The sequence below is a fragment of the Corvus kubaryi genome, unplaced genomic scaffold, assembly GCF_017639235.1.
Source record: "Corvus kubaryi isolate FWS band 111438036 unplaced genomic scaffold, C.kubaryi_AGA036_p1.0 37284, whole genome shotgun sequence".
Taxonomy (NCBI): Eukaryota; Metazoa; Chordata; class Aves; order Passeriformes; family Corvidae; genus Corvus; species Corvus kubaryi.
In genome coordinates this window covers 4,359,363-4,384,444 of record NW_024581088.1, presented here as the reverse complement: position 1 = coordinate 4,384,444, position 25,082 = coordinate 4,359,363, and the positions used below count along the sequence as shown (strand labels likewise).

The 25,082-nt window shown below is 47.6% G+C and overlaps 1 protein-coding gene across 7 annotated transcripts in view; it reads right to left on the bottom strand.

The window, feature by feature from the left end:
• The window catches only part of COL26A1 (collagen type XXVI alpha 1 chain), a 168,473-nt gene that overhangs the window by 5,485 nt on the left and 137,906 nt on the right, over nt 1-25,082 (bottom strand). For 6 of the 7 annotated variants that reach the window (XM_042025972.1, XM_042025978.1, XM_042025973.1 and 3 more), the window contains 10 exons: nt 24,408-24,561; nt 21,367-21,411; nt 19,340-19,456; nt 18,004-18,156; nt 12,170-12,262; nt 10,603-10,664; nt 8,189-8,251; nt 4,521-4,565; nt 3,120-3,164; nt 2,419-2,503 (listed from right to left, as the gene is read on the bottom strand). In XM_042025972.1, coding sequence (XP_041881906.1) covers nt 2,419-2,503; nt 3,120-3,164; nt 4,521-4,565; nt 8,189-8,251; nt 10,603-10,664; nt 12,170-12,262; nt 18,004-18,156; nt 19,340-19,456; nt 21,367-21,411; nt 24,408-24,561 — 862 coding nt within the window. The remainder of the gene's footprint in view (nt 1-2,418; nt 2,504-3,119; nt 3,165-4,520; nt 4,566-8,188; nt 8,252-10,602; nt 10,665-12,169; nt 12,263-18,003; nt 18,157-19,339; nt 19,457-21,366; nt 21,412-24,407; nt 24,562-25,082) is intronic. The other variant, XM_042025977.1, reaches the window with a different exon arrangement.

The following is a 25,082-nucleotide window of genomic DNA, read 5'->3' as shown; positions in this document are numbered from 1 at the left end:
CCTGCCAAACAATTTGGGCTTTGCTGTGTCCTGCTGGGCTGCTCTCTGCAGCTTCCAGGCCAGGTCAGCTCCAGCTGCCCTTCCACTGCAGAGGAGAGGTTTGTTTGCTGGGATGTTTTGCCTTGTTGCTTGGGTGGCTGTGGTTTTGGAAGCTCAGTGGGAAGTTTCTTGGGAAAATGAGAACATGGGATTGGCATTTCTGAGTGGGGTTTTCAAGCTGGGCTACCCCAGGACCTGTGGTTAAATCCTTAACACCTACACTGGGAACATGACCAGACAGTTGGTGCTGGGTGATTTAAAACCTCTGTGGTGCCTTTCAGTCCAGGGAGGTCTGTGCTCAAGGAAAATATTTTTTGTTATTTAACGTCTTTTTCTCTTTGTTTGTTGGGGCTTTTTTAACCATATACAGAAAGATGAACATAATTGCACAAGGAAAATATGCCTTGCTTTCCAAGTTCCCTTTCTAAACAGTATTTTTGTAGGGTCTAAAATATGTGTGAAGTTAAAGAATGGACCTATTTCAAAAGCACAGAGCAGGAATATAATTATCTATCGTTATGGGACAAAACCCCCCTAAAGTCATACAATATAGGTGTTTAAATACGACCTAACCACAGTGTACAATTAAAAAACATCCATTTTTGCTGATGTAGTTACACTGGCATAGAAGCACACATGGGTGTAAATAACTCATCTCTGTCCCAAGCAGGAACAGATCAATACAAATGGTTTGCTGGAATGACTGTTTCAAAATAACAGCAGCACATGCCTTGTTGCTGCTGTATTACCAAAGTGAATGTGAAACATAGGTAAATCAGGCAGTTCTGCTGGGGCAAGGCTGCCTGAACCCCAGTCCCAGGGTGTACAGGAGGTTCCTCAAGAGGTGACTTTTTGCTTTATTCTACTTTAAATGAAGGTACAAAGTCAAAGCCAAAAGAGGGCCAGGCCGTGGGTCCTGTGAATAGCCTGCACTGTGCTTATGGACTAACCCAGGGAACCCCCCTTTCCCTCTTTCCTGGAGATCATCCCTGCTGGCATGGATTGCTGCCTAGGAAATCTAGTGGGCATCTCCCTGGTACCTCCACCAGCTCAAAGCAAAGCAGCATAAAAATATATTTTCCTACCCTTGGAATGAAAATGTGAAACGAAGCAGAATTAGTGCAGAGGTCAGGTCAGGGTGAGTGTGGTTAAATCATGGGGTTGTGATTCATGGTTTCCCAAAAATCTTATGTTGTTGCTGCCTATTGCTTTTGGAAATAGCACTTGGGGCCCCCAAGAGCACGAGGCCACTCTGCTCACTGAGCAGAGCAGAGCAGGCTTCAGGCCAGGCCAGCCATGCTCTGGCACTGGAAGTGTCCAGCAGCAATCCCACCTCAGCCCTGCTGGCTCCACACGGGGCTTGAGGGCTCCCAAGGGGCTGCCCGAAGTGCATCCAGTACTGTGAGGAAGGCATGGTCAGGGATGCTGGGCATTTTAGCTATTTACCATTTTCATAGCTTAAATCGATATCCAAAGGCCACATCCCAATAAAAATGGATGTTGATCTGAGGGGAGGTGTGAGGTTGGCTCATAAGCAAGCCAGGAATGAGGTTTCATGTGTCAAGGACAGAAGAGTGCTCTGGGACTTGGTCAGTGCCAAGGGACAGGCTTGCTGCTCACAGCCTGGCATAGCAGAAGCAAACATTTTGCCTCTACTGTGTTTCTGAAAGGGGAGAAATGGCCACAGCAGCTTTTGTGAGAGAACTGATCCTCGGGTACCCCAAAAGGAGAAGTCTGACAATGACCAACACCTGTGACAATAACCAACACCATACTCTGGTCAAGGGAAGAGGACATTCTTTAAGGTATGAGGTACACACTGTACCAGTGATGGGAGAGCCACCAGCCTCAGGAGATCACAAAAATCTATCTGAATGTAGAACATGTGGGACTTTCTTTAAATCTGACTGTGAAAGTAGGTTTCATGTAAGTTATAATCACAGAATGTTCAGGGATCACTGTTTGGGCTTTCTCTGCAAAACGTGGTGCTGCACAAGTCAAGGGCCTCAGTGGTGTCAAATCACTTGGAAGGTGCTGTTAACAGGATTAAATGATCTGGCCTAAAGACTTGAACAAGCAGCTCCTTGGGAAGCTGGTAGATGATCTGTGCCACGTGGCTTGAGCTACTGCTCGTGACTTGGCTGCCTGAACTGTAACAAAAATCACTGTAAGGGTCATTTCACCTGCTGCTGGGAAAGCAGAGGAAGTATACAGCTGGTAGAACTCAACAGTTCTAAGCACCCCTAAGTCATGGCACCTAGTTTAGAAAATGTGGCTTGAACAGACACCAGAGAGCTCAGGAGACTGGGAGGGTGTTTAACCAGCAAGCCTGAACAGAGCCCCTGGTTCCCTAGAGAAGAAAACCTGAGCAATGCTCACCATGAATTCCTATCATGTGCTCAAGGATTAATACCCTCTCAGCCAAAATCTTCAGAGCTTCTCGAAGCTGTTGGACTCCTTCCCCCTGCAAGAAAGAAAATAAAACTAACATTGGAATATGTTGCAGAATAGGCTTCCTGTCCATAATGCTGCTTTCATAGCACCAAACTCTGCAGTGTGGATGTTTAAAAACGAAAAGAGGTAAAAGAGGAGATAACCTGAGTAGGAGAAATCCCTGTTCAAAGAGCTCCTCATCTACACTCAGGCTGTAGTTTGTTGTCCTTGTTACCTTAGGTGTGGGCTTGAAGGGACAAAGAGATGTTGGGAAGTATTTCAGGAACTGAGAGCAGAGATGTGAGAACGCCAATGCTCTGCACATGCAGCTTGATCTCAGGGAGTCTGTCCTTCAGCATGTGGGAGGGACAATAGGGAAGCAATTCCCAACCAGCTCCTGGTGACAGAACAACCTCTGGGGACTGAGGCATTCCGAAAACATGGAGAGAACATGGCCAAGGAAACCTCACAGGCCAGGACTTCTGGCACGTATTAAATTCAAACCCAAGGTTCACATCACCAATTTCTCTGCACATTTAACCATGGGCTCACCCCCTGGCCCCCTAACCCCGCCTGTCAAAGGGAATACAGTTGAAGGACAGCAAAGTGGCAAAAAGGAAAGTAAAATAGTAGAAACACATCCTTACATCAGCACCTTTGTCACCTTCCTCACCCTTCTTGCCTGGTTCACCCTAAAACAAAGAAAGAGACACTTGGTTATGTGTGGCTGAGGACCCTTCTAGGATCCCTTGGATCCCTTCCCACCAAAGGAGCAAATTAAAGAAGCATTTCACCAGCAGAAAGCACAAGGACTGCCCCTTCAAGCCAAGGGCCAAAGTGCACTCCTGAGCTTTGCCCTGGCTCCTGTCAGCTTCCCAGGAGGTCACCACCACTTCTAACACGGATGAACTTGTCCAGGAGTGGCCAAGATGCAGGAGGGGCCACCTGCTATGGCCTGGGCCCCAGCAAGGCCATAGACATCTCACTGGGCTCTCAATGAACAACATTTTAGGCTAAACCACAGATAATTTGCTCTTTTGCCCCAAACATGCACATTTTCATCTTGATTTAGAACAGAAGAATCCTCCATTCTGCTTTCATTAATTAGTCATATCACTTTCTGCCTCTGAGGATGCTCATTAAGCTTTTCTTGACCAAAGATCCCTCTGTGCTGTGAACAATGGTCTCATGTTTTCCCCCAAGCCAGGAAGTTCATGCACCCTCTGAAGAGCAAATGACATGAAGAGCTTAAACCACTCTAAGCTAAACATAAAACAAGACTGACAATCTAAAACAGAGAGGAAAGGCTTGGGCTCCTCAAACTTGTTGGATATCCCTGAGATCTTTGCAAAGCAGTGGTGAGCACAGGAGGAAGGACCAAAGAAAAGGTTGTGTGAATTGTACAAAAGGATGAGGTGGAACCAAGGAAGAGAGATGAGAACCCTCCCAGAGGTTCTGGGACCTCTCTGGAAGCTGCCAGCCAAAAAACACCCAATTTTCTCCACTAGATCTCTGTCACCCACCCTTCCTCACCATTGGTTTGTTTGCACTGGCCATATGTGCCAGTGCAGGCATCTCCTCTCTGCATCTGTTCAGGTATTGCCAAAAAATCATTTGCAGACATCTTTTAATCTCATTACAGGGTTTCCAGCTCAGCTTGGCTAACCAAGGTGCAGGAGGGAGTTGAGAGCAGCTGATGGACTTTAATGTGTTTAACTGTGCCCACCTTTGGGCTCTGGTAGTGCCAGAAACTCCTGGGGCCCAGGGAGAGCTGTGTGGGCCCAGCTCTGGCCAGAGGGACCTGCAGGCAAAGCACAGCTCCCCTGTTGGGGTGATGCCCTTCTGGTCATGCCAGCACTGTGCTTTACACCGGGGGATGTTTCATTTGCAGAGGGATTCGTTAAGGTGAGGGTGTCTACGGAACAAATGTCTGAGCTGGAGCCAGCAGAGCTCAGCACTGAAGCAGCTCCAGGCCAGCCAGTGGCACCTACAGTGCCAGGCACCAACCCCACCTGAGCCTGGCACCCACCCTCGAGTGCAGCACTTACAGGAAATCCCTTAATGCCCCTCTCTCCAGGCAGACCTGCTTGCCCCTGTTGGAAATAAAGTCAGTGTCATTAGGAGATACTTTGCCATTTGACAAGAACACAGTGTAATTTTTACTAGTGGAATTAAGATGGCTTAATGAAAAACCTTACACTTGGGATAATGTGAGAAAAAAATTCCTCTCCCTTGACATTATCACTTGGAAACAGCAAAAGGGGGTTATGGTCTTCTGTCAAGTATCAGCTCCAAATCCCATCAGACTCTGGAGGAGCTGGGTTGGATACAGAGCTCCTGAGCTCAGTGCCCTCTCTGTAAGACGATTAGCAGGTTTTTTGAACTTTCCAGCAGTCAGTTACATTATACCAGCAAGGAATTTGGCTGCAGATTTGTTCCTTACAAAGACACTGCATTCTTCTCTCTGGTAAAAGTGATGGGCCACTGCTGCCCCAGCCAGAACAGAGCCCAGGACTCCCACCGAGCACTGATTTAATCTGCTCCTGCTTCACACACATCCCACAGCTCCTGATCAAAACACAGGTACAATATTTTGGTCGGTTTGTTTCTTTCTCCTGCTGCGTTAATTTTCACATTGTTCTCAGCGAGGGGTTTTTGTTCTTTTTTTAAAAAAAAAATTATTTTTTAACAGAAACAGTTGGAACTACTACGTGTTGGTCTGGGGCAGAATGAAATGCCATTGAACTGAACATTTTTTTCCCCCCTGCTTTCCTCCACAGTGCTGGTTTCTCACCCTGGAGCAGCTGGGGCAGGGCAGAATCCCTGACCAGGAGAGCAGTTAGAGGTTGTTTACTGACAAAGCAGGAGCTTGGGAAGAAGAGGCAAAATGTAAAAGCATTTATAGAACTCCATTAATGAAAGAGCTGCATATTCCCCCTGGCTCTTCTCCCACAGACACACTCAGCAACAAACCCATCCTTTTTTCCCCAAAAAAACTACATTGATGGTGGCAGATTTCTGTAGGAGAAAGGGAGAGCTGCTGGGTTTGTGTCCATCAAATTGCTGCTTTGTATAAAACCAACGGGCATCTACAGAACATTCCCATGGAGGACTGAATTCCTATGGAATGCCTTGCCAGCACCAGGAAAAGGCCCCTATGGACAGGGAGAACTCTGGGAGAAAGGCCCAGTCTGGCAGGTGCTCCCAGTATCTTCAAAGGGAAATACTTGGATTCTGCACTGGAAGGAGCAAAGCTTGTGAAAAAGCATAGGCCAGAGGAAAAATCACAGAGAGGAGCGTAACAACACACTGAAAATACATAAACAGGCTGTGCTCCATGTCCAGGAGGAACAGAAAGGATGTTATCAGCTTAAAGGGGATCAAAGGATATTTAGGCTGGATGTTGGCAATATCTTTTATCCCAGGCCTCACTGGCTGTTCCTCTGAAGACTGCCTGGAGATGCTGTGCAGCCTCCCTCCCTGGCAGTGTTTGAGATGAACAGAGGCTGAGCATGAGCAGCACACAGAGCTGAGCCATCCAGGGGCTGTGCTCTGACTGCTTCAGGTCTCTTCCACATCTGTTCTCTCTGAGATTAAGCAGGAAGAAGGTATAATAACATTTTCTCAAATCTCAGTAGATATTGTAACCCCTCCCTCTGCTTTTCTTTGCAGCTGCACAGCTCCTCTGCTCAAGCCCTCATTTGTATCCACCAAACCCAAAATTGCAGCATGTAGTTGTCAAAACCAGCATTCAAAGCCACACTTGCAAAAGACAAAAAGCACACAGAGCATCCTACAGAAATTCTGACAGAAAAAGCTGTCAGCTTCCCTTTCCACACTACAGAGCATGGACAGGAAATATGGGGTTCTTTTCTATTTATCAAGACATTTTGATATTTGAAAAATCTCATTTGTCCCAAAACTAAGAGGAGAGTTACAATTCTAAATCCCTAGCAAGGAGGGAACAAAACCAAATTCTGTGGGATCTGTCTGGACTGAATGGACACAATGCAACAAGATTTTGTTTCAAAAGAAGTGTAGTAGTAATATGGGATATTAGTAGTAATATTAGTAATATGATCAACCACAAACTAAAGCAAAATGTTAAATGAATCATTGAGGGAGAGTTGTATCAGTTTCCTGGATGGAAATGTGACACTTTGCCACACACCATGCCCTTCTATTTTCTTTTAGCTGAACATAAAGATTGAATAGCAATGAGCTGTAGTTGGGAATCTGTGCATCCATCTCACCAGTTAAGGTTTTGCTCTCTGTCAGCATCTTGAATTCTAGTCCCAGAACTCCATCAGTCTGCAATCTATTTGTAAAGCCAAGTCATGCCCAAACTGGCTGAGCAGCACAAGGAAAGTGTTACAAACAATGACCAATGGTCCCCCTGTCCTTCATGGAAGTGCAAGTGATTTCTTACACAAGAGCAGGACCAAGCACCCAAAACTAAAATATAACAGAGATTTCAAAAGGCATGTGTGCCCCACCCTCAGATATCTGCTGTTCCTTGAGCCCTCAGGAGGGGTGAAACAAGCCCCTGGACATGCTCCCCTTGTGCAGAGGAGCACAGTTTGTCTGTTGCTGGTTATTCCCACGAATTTGAGAAGTCAGCACATTGGAATGAACTGATTTGTGTTTGTCTGTCTTGGCTCTTTCAGGCATCCCTCTGTCTGCTGGATTGGAACAGGGAGCAGGAATGCAGAGGAGGTTCTGGCATAGGGGGAATCACGTCACCTACAGCCCCCATTCACAGGTGGTGCCTCCACCTCCCTCTGTGGGACAGTAAAATGGCACTTGGAAGAAAAGGCACGAGGCTGTGTCAGTGCAGCCACCACTGCAGACTTCTATCATCTTAGGGTACCAACCAGTGTTTTCCTCCTCGTCTTTCTCCCCTCCTTTGATCCTCTCCACACTGGGTTCTCAGTGACTCTCCCCACTCCATGGCGCCCATTTCACAGACCTAAGGGCTGAATGATCCTCTTCCACCTGCTCCATTCCCAAATGATTTTGTGCTCCTAGGCTCACCCAGAGATTTCAAAGACCACAACCTTTTGGCAAGTCAGCTGAACAGAAGCAGCCAAAGCCCCAAATGCCACTGTCAAACCCTTCCCAATGCTTGAATGCTGGACTGGGAATCTGACACATTTATACCCTTGTTAGATATTTCTCTGGTAGTTCCTCAACTTCACCAGTTTGGAAATAACATTCAAACAGCCCTTTATGTTTGGTTATCAGCACTGGACAGCCCACTAAGGACTGAGGCACATAAACATATTAAGAACATGACTTCAATATTCTGAATATGTTAAGAACGTCATTTGACCTGGGAATGACTTTGGTTCAGGAAAAGTCCGATGAGTTTTTAAAGCCTTAGTGCCACAGAAGGAAGAGTTCAGTTAGACCTCTCAAAACACTCCACACTAAACAGCTTTGGCTGGTGGAAGACAGTTGGTCTCCACAGGCCTTTGTATACTATGTCTTTGCTACCTGAATCTCTTTGGGGAATACCTGACTTTGGAAGGAATTCAACTCTTTCTCTGTAAAGGAAACCCTTGTCTTGGTTCTTGCAGAAGCCCCAGAAACTCTACATTTAAAGCCGTTGGTGGCTGTAGTCCCACTGCACTTGCAAGACCTGTGCTGTGTGCAATTTCTGAGGCCTCACCCCCCAAACATGGCTGGGAATCTCTCTGTGCATGTAAAACCTTACTCTCTCTCCTCGGTCTCCTTTGGATCCTTTTGGTCCAGGCTGTCCTGGAGATCCTGGCAAGCCCTGGAAGAGATGCAGAACGAGAAGGAATTCATTTCTACTGTGCAACCTTTGTGTAGGTGTTGTGAATACATTTCCCAGTGATCCTCAGCTCCTGAAAATCTCATACACCCATTAAGCAATTGGGCTGGATTCTCTTTTCCCCTCAAGCAAATACAACAGAAGCTCTGTTTGCAGGTATCTCAAGCCCTGTACTTTCTGCAGATCCCTCTATTTGGGTCTTTTAATGCACTGCAGGCCCCTGATGTAACATTTTCTCAGGGTCACTATGACAGGACAGTTCTTGTTCTCAGTTACCAAGAAGAAATTAATACACAGGTAGTATGTTTAGCTTAAAAATCCCCACTGCTTCCCCCCACTTCTTAATTGCCTCAGTGGGTGGCAGGAGCAAGCACACATACCTGAAAATTAATTGGATTGTGCAGTGGAAATTATTTTGAAGCTATTCACTCACCCTAATAAACAATTTTCAAATTAAGCCCAATCTCTGCTAATAATTTTACTCCCTGGGTTGAACAAATCTATAAAGCAGTCACCAACAGCTAAGAAGGGCACAGTCTCCAGATTTCTACTAATTGAACTGCTATGCAGAAATCGATCCAAATTCTTAACTTATCCACCCAGAGAAGCCACAGTTATTAACCAGACCAAGAGAGAACAATATTGTTTGTTTATATTCAGCCTGTCAGCTCTCCTTCTCCCCACAACCATGTACAAGATGCTTTTTTTCCACCTCAGGTGACTTGCACGTTGTCTTGGAGGCCGCAGAAGTGAGCCTGGAGCTCCCCTCCAGGCCACTGGTGATTTAAGCCAGCCTGGTTAGGAACAGCTGCCCAAATCCCACATCAGCACCCAGAGAAATGGTTTTTCTAGGCCGAGAGAAATAAAGGTTCTGGGCATTGCTGTGAGGAGCTCAGTGCCTGGTGAAGTGGCCCAAGAAGGTTGCACACACATGATTTAAGGGCTCAAAGGAGGAGCCCTCTCCCAGTTTCAGCTGAGAGCCAGCAATGCTCAGCACTATCATGTTGCTCCCTGCCTGCAGCCAGCCCCACCAGCTCAGCTGAGCTCCCCACCAAGGATTCAGAGACTCAGGCCTGGTTTAGGAGGTTCCCTGGGGCTGCCAAATGAGGTAGGGCACAGACCAGGCTTGGCCCTGTGTCAAACATGCAGCATGAACAAAGCTCAAGTGTCCATAAGCATCCTTTGCTCCTGGAAGCTCTCCACAGTGTGTGGTGAGACAGGGATGCTCAAGAACACCGAATTCCACATTGCAAAAATAAAATATTTACAGTGTGTGCTGCGTGTCAAAAAGCCAGACTCTGCTGCAGAATCTACTTATGAATTGTGAATTACCTTATATTTAATGATGTTAAACTGCATCTGTCATTTGGCTGCCAAATCTCGCACTGTGTTCATATCTATCTGGAGTTTCTCATTGTTCTCCAGAGTATTCCCTAATTGAAAGGATTCTGCTACACTGGCAAACTTTCCCTAACCTGGTGTCCATTGCTTCTTCAAAGTGGTTAATAAATGCATAGGAAAAATCTTCTCTCTCTTATTTTCAATTCCAAACTTCCTCTTATCAGATCTAAGTTACATCCCTCTGCTAAGTTACTTAACCTTTCTCTGTGCTCTCCAGTCATGTGAGATTCCTTCGAAAAATTTGATGCTGCTGCTTTACCTCCACATTAAGCAACATTCTTCCCAAAACTGAGTCCCTTTGTATCAGCCAACCACAATTTGGTGTAGTTTGGCAGTTCCCTATTCATGACTTCACTTCTTTCCGTTTAACCAGCTTTTTCCATCCATGTACTGAGTACTGTGCCCTTCTTCTACCATAAATTCTTTGGAGTGAGGTTTTTGCCCCTCCATTATTATCTCCCCCCTCCACAACTTTTGTATCAATAAATAATCAAATGGATGGGAATTTGTGATATTTTTCTTCAATAGAAAGTGTTATGTCTGGAAAAGTAGGCTTAACACATTCACTCTGGTGAGTTGGTGAATTCCCATTGAGGCATTTTTGTTCTTTTTATGTGTTCCACAGGAAATGCAGTATTTTTCTGTCACTGTGTTAGTAAAGCCCCTGTCAGATCCTTTGCATCAACTCAGGCCACACTGAAATGTTTGGACACAGCAGCAGCACAATGTGTTGTTGTGATTAAGGGAAACTCTGGAGAGCACAACCGTTTCAACCTCTCAATCCAGAATGAGAAAAAGGAATCAAATCCCAGAATTTCATGGGGAACAAAACAGCAGATCTAAGACTATTCTCTCTCCTTGTGCAATGAGATGATGTTTCACCACTGATCCTCCCCCTCTGCCCTTCACCCCAAAGCACCAAAGCACCTTACTTGTGATCCAGGGGCTCCGATGGGTCCTGGGGGCCCTTTGGGTCCTGAAGCACCTGGTGGCCCTGGTGGGAATCATAATTGGAGACAATGTTAAGAAGGAATAACCCTAAATTCCAAAGGCGTGCATTTCCTTTCATGTTCTGCTGAGTCTCTCAGCAAGTGAGAACCCTTCACGGATCCCAGGACAGTGAGAACCCTTCATGGATCCCAGGACAGTGAGAACCCTTCATGGATCCCAGGACTGTGAGAACCCTTCATCAAACACCGGATTACTGGACACCCACATCCTGACAGAATACATCCCTATGCCCTAGGGGAGATGTTAGAGCTCTGAGAGGAAAAAAAATGGTGAAAATAGGAAAGAAGGATGTCAGTAACATCCTGCATTTCCATTCCTTAAAATGCAACTGTTGTGAAAACTTAAACTGGATCCATGGAACAGCTACACGAGAGTGAGATACTGCAGATGCTGGTCCTGAAACAACCTCAGGTGGCAAGGGAAGCCCCAAGGCTGCTGCAGTTGGTGTCTCTGGGGTGTCACAAAGCTGATGATGAGGGAGATGGAGTTTGGCCAGAGCCAGGGGAGAGGCTAAGTGGGGCAAAGAAAAGCTCTCTCTTGGTCTTCACTCACTCCAGTGGCAATAAAGTAATTTAAACTCTGTACCACAGGAGAGCTGCTTCCAGGATGAGTTAAACACCATCTAAACAGGTCAACTTGTCTCACACAGTCACTTAACAGATCCATTGCTTTTGAAAAAATAATTATATCTCAACAGTAGCTGTTAAATTATACCTGCAGATGGGAGACAGGATATTTGCTTAGCCTGAACTTAGCAATACTCCTCTCTGCTTTACTTGTCACAACCCCTGAGATGAAACAATGTGGACATTATACACAAAGTACAGCTGAATCAGCCTCAATCATTAATGCACCATACAAATGCTTAAGTCAAAGAATAAAGGAATTGAAGGATAAATGAAAGGCCCTCATAATGAAAGGAGAAGCCTTTTCTGCAACTAATGGGAGTTCACTCCTAAATATGCATCATACAGGGAAGTGCTGACGTTTGCAGGAATATTATCATTTAAGCCACCCATCAGCACAGAGAGAAAGCAGGCTTGCCAGTGAATTTTCATCTCAGATTCTGATTTCAGTTATACTGCTGAGAATCTGGAATAGCTCAAACTGGCTCCAAAGTCTTCATACACCTCACGGAGCATCTGGCCAGACCCTGCTTTGTGGAGCTCTGCAGTGACAGGACAGGATTGCAGCAGGGTGAGAACAACCCTGCTCTTGGAAAGGAATCACTGGACAACCCATTCTTAAGGACAGCTTTTCATCAGCCCCTTTCTCAAGATGTGTCCTGCCAAAGGTAAAACAATCAGCCACCATAAGCAGCCACAGATAAAAAACCCGGTTACATCTTGCCACCCTTCCCACTGCTTCCCTTCCAGTAAGGACCACTTCCCTTCCCTGCAGGCACCCACTGACCATGCACTCTCCATCAGGAAGTCTTTGCTCATCCTCGCCCCGCTCCCAGCCCTGCAGCCCAGCCCTGTGTGTCACCTGGTGGCCCCACGGGCCCCGGGGCTCCCCGCGGTCCGGGCAGTCCAGCCATGATGGTGTCGATGACGGTGGAGGCCAGCTGGGGTTCGCCATCTGCGGCACAGAGCAGAGTTAGTGGCGAGCCCGGCCGGGATCTTGCTCCAAAATCCTCTGGCGCCCGTTGGTGGCCAAGGGCCGCAGCGCTGCAGGATGCTAAATTGGGGCTCTTGGAGCACTTGCCTTTTGCTCTCAGAGGGCTGTGTCCCCTCGTCCTGCAGAGCTGCTCATCCCACCCCTGAGAACCGCAGACAAGCTGTCCTTTCTCTCGAAACCTTGGTGTTTTACACACCTGTAGAATCCCACCTTTGAATAACTGATTTAGAATTTGGCATCCCTGAGACACACCTGGCTCGTGGCTGCCTGGCAAAGGAAGCAGGGACCTGGGGCTCCCTCCTGCCTGGCACCAGGGACCTGCTGAGCCCCCCTGGCAGCACATCCCCCCAGCCCAGCCAGCTCACCCAGGCAGGTGCTGGTGGGAGATGCCCTGAGGTAAGGATGCAGGAAAGCTCAGGGCTGGGTGTGCTTTGCCCCCTCTATGTGCTCAGGAAACTTTCCTGCCATTTAGGATTATTTTAGGTGTTCAACTGGGCAGGTTCACTGAGTTCTGGGAAATGGATGGAAGCGGGAGTAGAGCAGGGAAGGGAAAGCCAGGAGCAGGAACTGGAGGAGTTTTGTGCTTTTGCACATCTTTCTCAGTTCTCTCCAGTCAGGAATAAAACCCAGCAGCCTGTAGCTGTCCTCAGCCTTGAACCAATAGGTTTCTATGCAGTTGGTAGCTGAATAGAAAACCCACAACTATAAATAAAAAAGCAACCCCCAGTATTTACTGCGATGCCAAAACCATGTTCAACAACCCTGTTCCCAGTGGACTTGTACCATGGCACACCAGTAATCTGGAGAGGTACCTGAATGGCAGTGCCTTCCATCTGAGCACCCCACAACACTTTTGGACACTTGTGGAAACCTGGGGCAAAAATTCAATGGACAACCAAGACAACAAGGCCGCAAAACAAGCAAGGGAACCCCACATCCCGGTGCTACTGAGACTTGGAGTCCACTGTCCTGACCCTTTGCTGTAGGACCAACAACCTAGCTCCTGTTTAACCTGGATGAAGATGTTGGCTCCTGGTCACCACGATGGCAAACCCTCTGAAAAGCCCACATTTTCCACAGCAGGAATAACATCCATCTCCTCCTGCCCATGACCTCAAGCTTACTCATGTTTCCTTCCACCCATCCCTGTAACTCATCACAGTAAAATTCAGGGGAACCCTGTGCAGTAAAAGGCTGGGAATGTCTCCCTGCAAATGTCAAGTGACACCAGGAAGGTCAGAAGGGTGTTTGCTTACTCTGCAGAGTCCAGCCCAAAGGTCAGAAGGGGAACTCTCCAGAAATTTAAGCAGACACACTGCAAAGCCTTTCCAGCTTCTGGAGCTTTGACAATGATAGAGAGGACCTCCAAGCCTGCTGTTTGAAAGCAGCTCCCAGGGAAAACTGGCTTTGACTGCCAAGGATGACAGGACATCTCTGCAATGCCCTCCTGGCAGCAGGACAGCACAAGATCCAGCCCAGACCCATCTAAGAACCAAATTTTGTGCCTAAAGCCTGAATGCAGCAGGTATTTATTTGACTACTGTTTCTAAACCCATTTATCTTCCCCTCCTCACAGCCCTGAAACAAAACAACTGAGACTCTTTTCATGTTCAGGAGGAAAGGTACCTCAGTGAAGTGTGTAATCCAATTAATTTGAGTTTTATTTGACCATGTCAAAATCCATCACGGCTTGGGAGTAAGATGAAATTGGGAAATGAGCATCAAACAGCAGTGAAGGCATTAACAGTTGCAGAGCCTTTTGTTTTTAAAATGATCAACAAAATCAACTGCACATCCACTGAGAGGGGCAGAGGATGGACTGCAAACAGCCAGGGTTTAATTTCTCCTGGAGGTAAGCTGGGGATAAAGACTTGGGTTACAAAACATTCCAGCTAAATGGTACATTATTACGATGACAGAGTTACTCCCACAAATCCACCCATCCTGACACTTGACTCAACGTTATTTATGAAAGGTGATTCCATGATTCTGACACAGAAGAGAGCTCTGATCAACAACCCTTGGGCTCAGCAGCTCCTGGATGGCCTGGGCAGCACAGGACTGTGGCACGTTCCTTCCTCAGCTGTCTGGCCAGGCAGAACTCACTCAGACCCAGTTTCCTTCCAGGATCAGCTCTGAACGAAGCAGTCTGTGAATGAAATGGGACTGAAGTGTGTTAAAACACAACCCTCACATTTTTTTAAGGGGCTGCGTCCATATTCTCATAAAGCAGCAAGAATAACTTGTATCTTTATAAACTCCCTTCTCCTTATAAACAGGGGGACATTCTGGGGCTCTCTGCAGCTGGAGACTGTTAGAACAGCCACAAAATAGCATCAAAGGGGAGCAGGAATCTTCCCTTCTCAGCCACCTCCTGCACTGACCCAGGCCCTGCTGGGCTCAAGAGCTGGATTCTGTTTCAGTGCTTCTGGATACCCCAAAGCAGCAGACAATTGTTTGCTTCATTTGAGAAGACCTTGGTATAGAATTTGCTCCAGCCAAGCCAAGAGGAAGAGTGAAACCAGTGTGACCTGGTCAGGTAGGAGCAGCTATGTTCTCTGGAAGGGGACAGAGCCATCCTGAAACAGCACAGAAATGCCCTGAAGGACATGGTGAAAGCTGCCCAGCCAGAGCAGCAAAGGCAGCTCAGGGCACACTTGAAAGCAGCTAGTTTCCTCAAATCCCTTCCCTTCTCAATATCCTTCCTCCTCTCCTTCCCCTTCACTTCCTCTGCTCTGCTCTCCTTCCTCAGGAAGGGCCTTGCTGGCAGCAGGCACTGGGATGCTGCTTCACAAATCCCTGTCCCTTATCTCCACTGATGTGCTGGGCACACAATCAGCCCACTCTGCCTCAGTTTCCCCTTCTCTCCCCTCAGGCTGCCCAGGGGAGTGGTGAAGGCACCATCCCTGGAAGTGTTAAAAAATGCGTGGCTGTGGCACTTGAGGACATGGTTCAGTGGTGCTGGGTTGATGCCTGGACTTGATCTTGGAGGTCTTTCCCAACAGTGATGATTCTGTGAAAACAGGTTGATTTTATTTCCATGTGTCCTTTGAAAATCTTCAAGATGTAAGAAAACAGCCCTCAGGGGTGAGAGTTGCATTCTTTTCTCCAGCTTTTCCCCAGAAATCGTCAGTGTTAGCACAAGCAATAGGTCTGAGCTGGCTCTAGACCACGTACCCGATCACTCATTTTTACATGGCAGGGAAAGTGAGAGATCCCAGTAGCAGCAGCCCCAGCAGTGGGGAACAGCAGCTCAGCTTCTGGCCAAGGGCTAGGGTTTCAGACTGAGGGATAAATTCCCCCATTATAGCCTTGATTTGTTGAGACAGGATGGAAATGAAGTAATCGTGTCTTAATTTTTTTCTGCTACCTGATCTGGAGGGAGAAAAATGGGACCATTTCTTTTTCCACAGCACAGGGAAACTGTGAGAAAATATTTGTCTCCCCATTTTTGGCTTCTGCCTGTGGATAAATATTGCCAACAGGAACTTGTTGCAATTAATAAAGGCACAGGCATTAACCATGTTCAGGCAGAACCAAACTCTGTAAAATAACAATAACCTGATACAGCTCTCACATCTCATTTCCATTACCAGGAATATGCTTCCCTCTGCTGTCAGCAGCTGGAATCTTGTGTTTATAGTTTTCAGATGTGCTCCTTTCAAAATAAGTAAATACATTTTTTTAAATCTAAACCAAATTTACAAGGCTAAGTTTTACTGGTGGTAGACGATCAGCTTTCCACCAGTCTGGAGGAGGCAAAATCAGCCAGATTTTGCCAAAATCAGCCAAAATCAGAGACAAAATAGTAAGAAAATAGACTTGATATTGCCAGAGCATTGTTATGGCCACATAGATAACTTGTACTTGCAGTTGGATTTGTATAAAAAAAAATTGTCATAAAGTTTTGGGCTACTTCTTCTGCAAACCAAGAAATCCACAGGCATGGAGGGAGGAATGCCATGGGGTGCCCAAGGATGGAAATGGAACAGGCACCTTCTCCTCTCTGTTCTCAAGTCCACATGGCTTCCCAGTGCTGGCAGAGATAACAGAATTAATTATACACCCATTTATCCTCTTCCCATTTTGGGACAATACCGAGTTCACCCTTCTCACACATCAGCTGGGAAGGCCGTGCAATCAAAGCCTTTATTCACTTTTTAATTTATCCACTACTTCACAAGAAAGTTTAATTCAAAGGGTGGTTTGAGGGAGGGGGCAGCAGCAGCACCCAAACCATCCTTCAGGATCATTGGAATAAAAGGCAGAATGGCCCCATTTGGTGTGGCCCTGAGAGGAGTGAGGTGGCTGTAGTGCAAAACTTCCTTGTTCTAAGGCTGACGAATGCAGCATGTTGATGTGTGTTTTGTGAAAATCTTAGTATTGAACCTCAATTATTTGTCCTGCCCATACACTCTAAGTAACTGACTATGAAACTGAGCTGTTAAAATTCTCCCTAAATTAAAAATACATCTGTTCACTTATGGGAAAAGGAGTCTGGAGAGCAGAGTGGGGGAAGGGAAGGGAAGGGAAGGGAAGGGAAGGGAAGGGAAGGGAAGGGAAGGGAAGGGAAGGGAAGGGAAGGGAAGGGAAGGGAAGGGAAGAGAGAGCTTGAGATAACTGTCAGACATGGGGAGACAGTAATCCTTGGCTGTAACTAAGACAGCTGAGCTTTGAAGCTGGAGAGGAGCAGCAGAGCTGGGGAAGAGGCACAGCTGAAGTCTGGGAGAGTGTGGAAGGGAGACCTGACAGAGCTGGGACTCCAGGAGTTTACAGACCAAGGGGAGGCACAGCTGAGCTCTGCTTCCTCATTATCACATGCCAGCTACACAGGGCTGGTCCAGGAGAATCAAGCCCAAATCTGAGAGCATTCCAATCCAAGTGCAGGAGGTGCCTTTCCTAGAAAGACTTTTCTTGCCCTGCACAGCACAAATCAAATAAACAAATTTTTTAAAACAGCATAGGCAAAGAAACCCTGGCCCTACCCCAGTTACAGGGAAGGGAAAAATCACGGTGTCAGTCTGGACTTTCCAGTCCATAATTCTGTTTTGTGTGGATGTGGGATAATGTGGATGCACCAGAAACACAGGTGGAAGATGCATCTGCAGGGGCAGCAAAAGAGACATATTTAACAGATGTCTTGTTATAATTCCAGAGCTGCAAATCTTTGGTCCTTAGTGGTTCCTGAGCAACCCTGACACTCCAACACCACAACAGTGACACCAAGAGGGCTCTGACCCCGCAGCTTTGGTGCACCAGTACCTAATCTGCCACTCTGGATTCCTCTGTCCCTTGTCTCTCAGGTGATGCTACCTGAGCTCTGTCATTTCACTAGAGACCCTCTTCCCAGCAGCCACTCCTGTTGGAAGCTTACAGTACACTGAGTTGCCTCCCCAAAGCTGTGATGAACCTAAAAAAAACAGGCACAGGAAACAAAATCCCCCAAACCCTGCTCTCACTGTTGGTTTTAGGAGAGCAGTGACTCAGTTCTTCATTTGGGAGAGGTGAACCCCTCCAGCTTCCAAGATGTTTTATCTTGAACAGGAATTTCCAAGAGACCCACACAGTGGAGACAGATTGTCCAGCTGCTCCTGGGGCCCTGGCAGAGCCTGGCAAGGAGGTGGGAGCATAGCTGAGCTGCTCCATGCCTGCCCACTCTGCTGATGCCACAGGAAAACATGGGAACTGAGGAGGGAACTTACTTTCTTTTTCAGCTGTGGGCTGGAGTGAGTAGAGAACCCCTTGCTGGAAGGTAAGAGGGAGGCTTGGCGTGGCTGGTGGCCCTGGAGGACCTGGGGGACCTGGGATCCCGGTTTCTCCTGGAAGTCCTCTTGGTCCTTGAGGTCCCAACATCCCTGTGCAGAAGCAGGAGAGGATGTGTTAGTACCTTTGGGGACGTGCTAATGATGCTATAATGTAAAAAGACAGCAAGAAGACAAAGGATTTCTGTCCTGAAGTGCAGCTGTGGGAATTAGAGGGGTGGGGAAAACAGAAACAGCTTCCCAATTTTCCTTTTTTTTGTTTAGCATCTTCCTCTGCAAAGCAGAGAGCTTGACTTGGCTCAGAGGTGTTGCCTTTGAGCAACCCAATTCCTGAAAGAGTGAAATCTCCCCTCTCCCTGAGGCTGAGTGAGAAACTACAGGCAGCAAAGTGTGAAATCAAATCCTTCTCTTCCCCTGCAGGTACACCTGTGTCACCTCCCTGCCAGCAGAGCTCGGGAAGCACAATGGAAGCAGAGCCAGTCCAGGAGCAAACGGATCCGCATCCTGTGGGGCTGGAAGGCTCTTACTGCAAACCAAAAAAGGCAGACACGTCCTTGGCCAGACTTTGGCCACTGACAGCTTGCCAGAAAGTGCCAAAAAGTGTTCAGGGCTGCTCTCACATTTAAGGCACGCTCCAAGTTTTAAATCTTTCCCGAGCTCAGACTCACAAGGCACAGCCTTTTAGACATGGAGAGCACAGAGCCTGAGGTCTGGCACCTATTGTGCAGTATCACCCTCATCAAAACATTCAGGAATGTTTTGGGGATGAAGAAAGACTCCTAGCTCAGGAATGGAGTGTTCTCTGAAAGAACGGCCTCCTAACCTTTTCCCTTAACATACAAAAGCATCATTAGTTTGACATCCTGGCATCTGACAGCTTGACACAAATGGTGCAGAAAAAAGGGAGTTAAAACAGGCACCCAGTGAGAGGGTTAAACAGGGAACGCTCTGCTCCAAAGGCTGACAGGTCACAGGCTCTTTCTTACAGCTCCTGAGCAGGATGGGGAAACGTGATCCTGCTCTGCAGCTTTCTGGGACAGGCTCTCTCCAGCTCCACAGGAAATCCCAGGGTCTGTCATTGCTCATGCAGGTGGTTGCCTGCCCTGGGAGCTCCTGGCTGATTCCAGCTCCCACAGGACTCGTTGGAATGGATTTGATACCAATCGAAGATGCTCAAATCTTGTGTGTCTGGCCTTTTCTGAGCTGCTGTCACAGACAGTTTGTGTGAAGTGAAACATCTCCTGTCACAGCAGCACTGCCCATCTCCAGGACTCACCTGGTGGCCCGGCTGGGCCCCTCTCACCAGGTTGTCCCTTCTCTCCTTTTGGCCCTGGTGGTCCTGGAAGCCCAGTTGGTCCAACCGGGCCTGGGGGACCAACCTGTCCTGGAATCCCTGAAAATGTTCAGAAAGGAAATTAGCTGGAAGTTAGGACACTGCTGAGGTCAGAAAGACTTCAGCAACCTTGAAACCAGAGGAGAGACTCAGTGATGCAGAGGGGGAGAAATGCAGCAGTGCACAGACAGGGTGGCAGGAGAATGTGCTGCAGGTGGGGGTGGGGAGCATGGGTGGGAATGGAGGGAGAGAAGGAGAAAAGGAAAGAAGCTGGATGACACCTTCACAGCTGGTACCAGGGAACAGGGCTATAGAATCAAATCTGGATCCAGTTCCCACTCTAGATGTGGGATAGCCCACCTGGGGTACAGAACCTCGTCACCCCAGACATTCATCCAAACTCTCCTCATTTCTCAGAACAAAGCAATAATCCCCCAATATCAGACCCCCTGGAAAGATTCCCCTTCCTCTCTTCTTTTTCCATTTTGGAGAGATATCCAAATTGGTTTTTCTTACAAAAAAATGAAATCTCTCCACCTTCAATCCATGATGAACTGGGCAGACTGGAGAAATGACATTTCTCACTGGCTTTGAGTGGGAGTGTGTGCCTGTACTTCTGTTACATTCAGTCATCAATAAAGATCTGATTTGAGTATTGAAGAAGGAATTAAGGTCAGGTTTTAATTTGGATCAGCTTCCTTATCCACAGGACACAAACTGCAGTCTTTTCTATGGATAGAAGTGCTCCTTTAATGGATCTCCCCTGGCAGGGGATGCTGTCCTGGGAAGCCCAAACAAGTGATCAGAAGCCCTTTTAGGAAAGCAAGAGCATTTGTTCACAGCACTGGAAACAGCTTCTAGCCCTAAAAAAAAACCCCAGCACACCTGAAACTTCACTGCAGCAAATTCTTTCCAGCACAGAGGGGAGAACAGCAGAAACTGTTTTGCAAGCAGGACACGCTGTGCTGCTGAGTGTGGATCAGAACGTTCCCTCACTTGTGTAAATCACCCTCAATCCTTCACTCCAACCTTGTAACTCAATCCCATGAAGTCCTGCAGACCAGGAGCAATCATTTCCTGCAGCATCCTCAATCACACTGTTGCAGCAGAGCTTTAGAGAAACTGGCACTTCCTTCCCTGGGGGGTGAAGCGCTGAAGGAAAGGCTGGGAGAAGCAGCACTGGGTAATGTGTCAGGCTAGTGCTCATACTGGTGACAAATGGAGTTACCAGCTTAAAAGAGACAAGTGCAAAAGGGAGAAGAAAGAGGGAAGGATTCAGGGAAAACGGGGGAGACCAAATCTTCAGCTGGTATAAATCAGCTCTGCTGCAGTGGCAATGCTTCCAGAGAGCTGAAGCCCATGGTGAGCGTCTATCCTCCAAAATATATGAAGCAAAAGACAACAGGAAAAATATTTTTAAAAGGCAGAGGGTGAGTAATCTACTGCTGGAAACCAAATCAGATGTGCAGAGACCTGGATTTTCTTCCTGGCTCTGTCATTAACCTGCAACACACCATCTGCTCCCCTTCTTCCCCAGGGGTTTTCCTGCACAGAAGTGGGGCTGCCCTGTTTGTATGGAGCTTAGGAAAGTGATGCCCCGAGCACCCCAGAGGCCCCTGATGTCCCTGGCAGGTAATACCAGCTAGAGAAGAGTTTTCTCCCATCACTCAGGACATGCCCTGCTGGCTCTGGCCACATGTGCTTCCATGATCTGCCTCTCCATCAGACAGTGCTGTCCACCCTTGTGTGGGAATTAATGTCTCAGAGATGATAAAACTGGTGTTTGGCCTCTCCAACCAAAGCAGCCCACAATCAGATAAAGCCCAAAGAACACATCCAGCCTCTTCATCTGTGAGACTCCAAAGAGTTCCTGGCCATAGGACCCTCCTGCTTTTTGGGGCTTAAGTACAGGACTGGGCATAACAACATTTTGTGCTTTGAAAGAGAAACAGCAGAAACTATGAACTTACCCTGTGGTATCAGCTGCTCCTCTGCACCTCTGGGTCCTTTAGGCTCTGTTTAAGAAGGGCAGGGTAAAAATTAAAAAAAAAAAAATAAATAAAAAAAAAAAAAAAGAAAAGAATAGGAGAAAAAAAGAGAGATATGAAAAATTAGGTCTCTTGCTGCCAACTGGCTCAGCCAGACTATATATATTTTCTTAATACTCAGAAAAATGTATTCTGTTGATTAAAAGCTGATCAGAAAGGCCAGTGGTGCAGCTGTCTCAACAGCACTGAGTGCTTTTAAATGATTGTCTATTCTCAGCCCTGTCACTCACAGAAGAAATAACTACCCTCATGAACAGTAGCAAGTTTTCCTGGACCTCAGCCTGGAGAGGCATCAGCCAACCCAGAGCTACAGGGTCATCCAGAAACACTCCCAGAGCTCACAGCATCCTGTCCTTATCACCCACCTTTGTGTCAGGCCCCAGCATCCTGCCCTTGATCCATCCAGCTTGGTGGCATGCAAGGTAGGGCTGGGATTTATTTTGGCTGAACACCCAGAAGCAGGGCAAAGTAGGGAATGTTTCACAAAAGGCTGTGGGGAAGAGGTGGGAGGGACAGAGGCTTAGCTTTCCACAGCCCCAAATCACTCAGGACACTCAGGTTTGACTTCCACCTACTCCAATATCCCACATGATGAAAGATTTCCTGAGATCTCTGTAAGAGAAACCTGGGGGCAGCTTTGAGCAACAAGTCACGGCACAGTGTTGAAATCATGCAGAATGGGCAGTTCCCCTCCACCCTAAATTGTGTGGAGCTCCCTTCAGTCCACCAAAATCCATGCTGAGTTTTTTTGGCTGGCTTTGAATTGTGGACACAGACTGGTGTGGGGAGGGAAGGACGCCAAATGTGGACCCAGATCCATGAAATATCCCCACAGCTCCTTTGCAAAGCAAGTATTTGAAGCCCACAGAGGCTGGGTAGAGGCTCCAGCAGGCAGCCACGTGTCAACAAGCAACTGAACTGATTATTTCTAATTGCTGAAAGACACTGTCCTGGCTTGAAACGCTCCAGTGCCTTCCTGATTCCATTATTATGCCACAGTCATTATTCCACACCAGGTTAAATAAATCAAGGCCAGAAAACCAAAGGGTAACAGTGAGCAAGGACTACACCTGGGAGCACACACAGAGCCTGGAACCTGGCTGACACAACAGGCTCACACACAGCTCAGACATTGATGCCTTAGGTTTTAACTTTTATATTTTTCAAATCCAGTATGTAACTCTGAAACTTCATACAGCCTGTTAGTTACTGTTCTCTCATGCTGGTTAGACATAACAAACCCTCTCTAGGCCTGAACTCAAGGACACCTTGTTGTCCCAGGCCCCAAAATGTGTAAACTAAAGCCTTTGAGAGGAGGGGAAAACTTGGGGTAATTACATCATTAACTGAAGTTATAACTGGAGAATTAACCCTGACATGCAAATGGACCAAACCTATAAAAGTGTGAAGAACCCATGACCCAGGGTCCATCTTGGGTGGAGGCTTTGGACTGCCCAGGGTGTGCCTTTGAAGGCCCTTCAAATAAATACCTACTTTTATTCTCTTATTCTTGTCTAGCCTCTGTTTTCAGGCAGCCACTTCAAGGCATCAACATCACCACCTGCTTTCAGGACGTGACCACCAGTGACTGCCTGGCTTTGCTGCAGGGGTGGAAGGTGCTGACCCTGGACCATGGGCTGAGCCTGACCAAAGTGCTACAGGGAAGCTGTTCTGCTTGGCAGCACTGCCAAAAGCCTGGGGGAGAGGCAGCCACTGCTCTGTGCCCAGCAGGACATGGCCATGTGCAAGGAGCCTCCACGGGGAGATGACTTGGGGTGGAAGGCCCAGAGTCACCAGCATTTCACTGGGCTGACTTTGGTGCGGCGAAGTGCAGGTGCAGAGATACTGCCACAGCAAAAATAAATGACATGGAAAAGGCAGAAGGAGCATATAATGGACACTGGGGGAAACTGCTCTAATTCAGTTCCTGGCAGCTGTGGCTGTGGTTCTGAGAATACTTTGTAGATCATACTGTTAGCAAACCTCCCTCCATGTTGTGGCATCATGTCAAATCATAAACAGGGACGACATCTGGACTGTGTTGGTCGCTCCAAGTCTGCTGCAGTCAGGAAGGGCTGCCATGATAAACTGCTCGGGCCGAAAAAATGGAAAGAAAAAAAAAAAAGAAGAAGAAAAAAGCAAAGCAGGCCCTAAAGAATAAAGAATTGCTCTGGGAGCAAGCAAAGCAGCAGACAGACAGGGCTTTGGAAGCAGAGAGCAGGGATCTTGAATAAAGATGCCAAGGTCAAGGAAATTCAATGCATGGGGATCTGTCTGGCCAAATGGGCTGAGAGGGAGACTTTCTTATGAGTGTATTTTTTTTTCATGCCACAAGAGGGATCATAAAACAGCCCATTGTGTTTATGGCAAATTTAGAAAATACAAAGCAGACTGCAACTCATGCTGCTATTCATGGCAAAGTTTTTTGTCCCAATAAAACCGAGAATGACCTGTGCAGCCCTTTCCTCTATCCCAGCACTGCTCCCAGACAGGGAAATACTGCATTTGGTGCTCAGTAGGTGAGCAGGAGCTGTCCCAGCATGATCCAGATGGCTCTCTGGGGTTTCCTCAGGAATGTTTTGATGTGCACCCAGGTCTCAAAACCCACAGCCTCTGGACTTAAAACAAGTCCATGGGCAGGCCCAGTGGGCCTACTGGGGTTAACAGAACTCGAACAGACCCAAATTCAGCTCCCAGCAGATGTTTGTGCCAACAGAAACTGTGGCTCCCACAGGCCACCACGGCTGGCAAAATGCAGCTTCATGGGTTGGCTCCTGAGCTTTGCTGCTTCCTTCCAAGGACATCCCTGCTCTGCTCTGGCTGAACTCAAGGAAGGACAGAGACCTCCCAACCCCTCTGCTCTGCAGCTTCAAGCATAGAGCAGACCCAGGGTCCTTTTCAGCTACCCCAAAGGCATTGTGCGTGTAGGATGGGTGATTTGGTGAAGAGCAGGCCAGGCTTACCAGCAGATCCCATGGTTTTCCTCAGGACAGTGCTGGGGTTCAGCAGGGGAAAGGCGTCTGGCAGCAGGTCATCGTACCACGTGGCTGTGGTGCCGGTGATGGGCAGGTTGTTCTCCAGGGCTGGGCTCCTCTCCGCAGCCTCGAGCAGCAGGATCTGCACAGGGGAATGTGGGGAACACAAACAAGGTCAGCTGGATCTTAGAGAAGGGTCCTCACAACCCCAGAGTTGTGGGTTCAGTCCCTAAATGGGCCCTTCAATTAAGAGTTGGACTTGATGGTCCTTGTGGGTCCCTCCAAATCAGAATATTCTGTGATCTGTGATCTGGATGGTTTCATACACGGGCTCAATTCCTGAAGAGGTCCTGAAACTCCTCTCCTTGCCAGCAGGAGCTGGGAATAACTCTGGTCCCAGACCACAAAATTTTGGTGTTAAAGCTTTATTGGTTTCTGGAAATCGGCAGCAATTAGCGTAGGAAGCTGCTGTGTTAATTGTGAGTGTGTCCCCACAAGCCTCCTTGGGGAGGACTTCGCTGCCTCCAGAGGGGCTCAGCCTCACGTGGGATTGTGTCCCTGGTGAGAAACATGAAACCAGGGACCAAAGCTGGTGTTGGGGACACAGCACTTCCCTGGTGTTCAAACCCAGAGTCAGAAGATGAGAAATTACTGAGAGCTGGG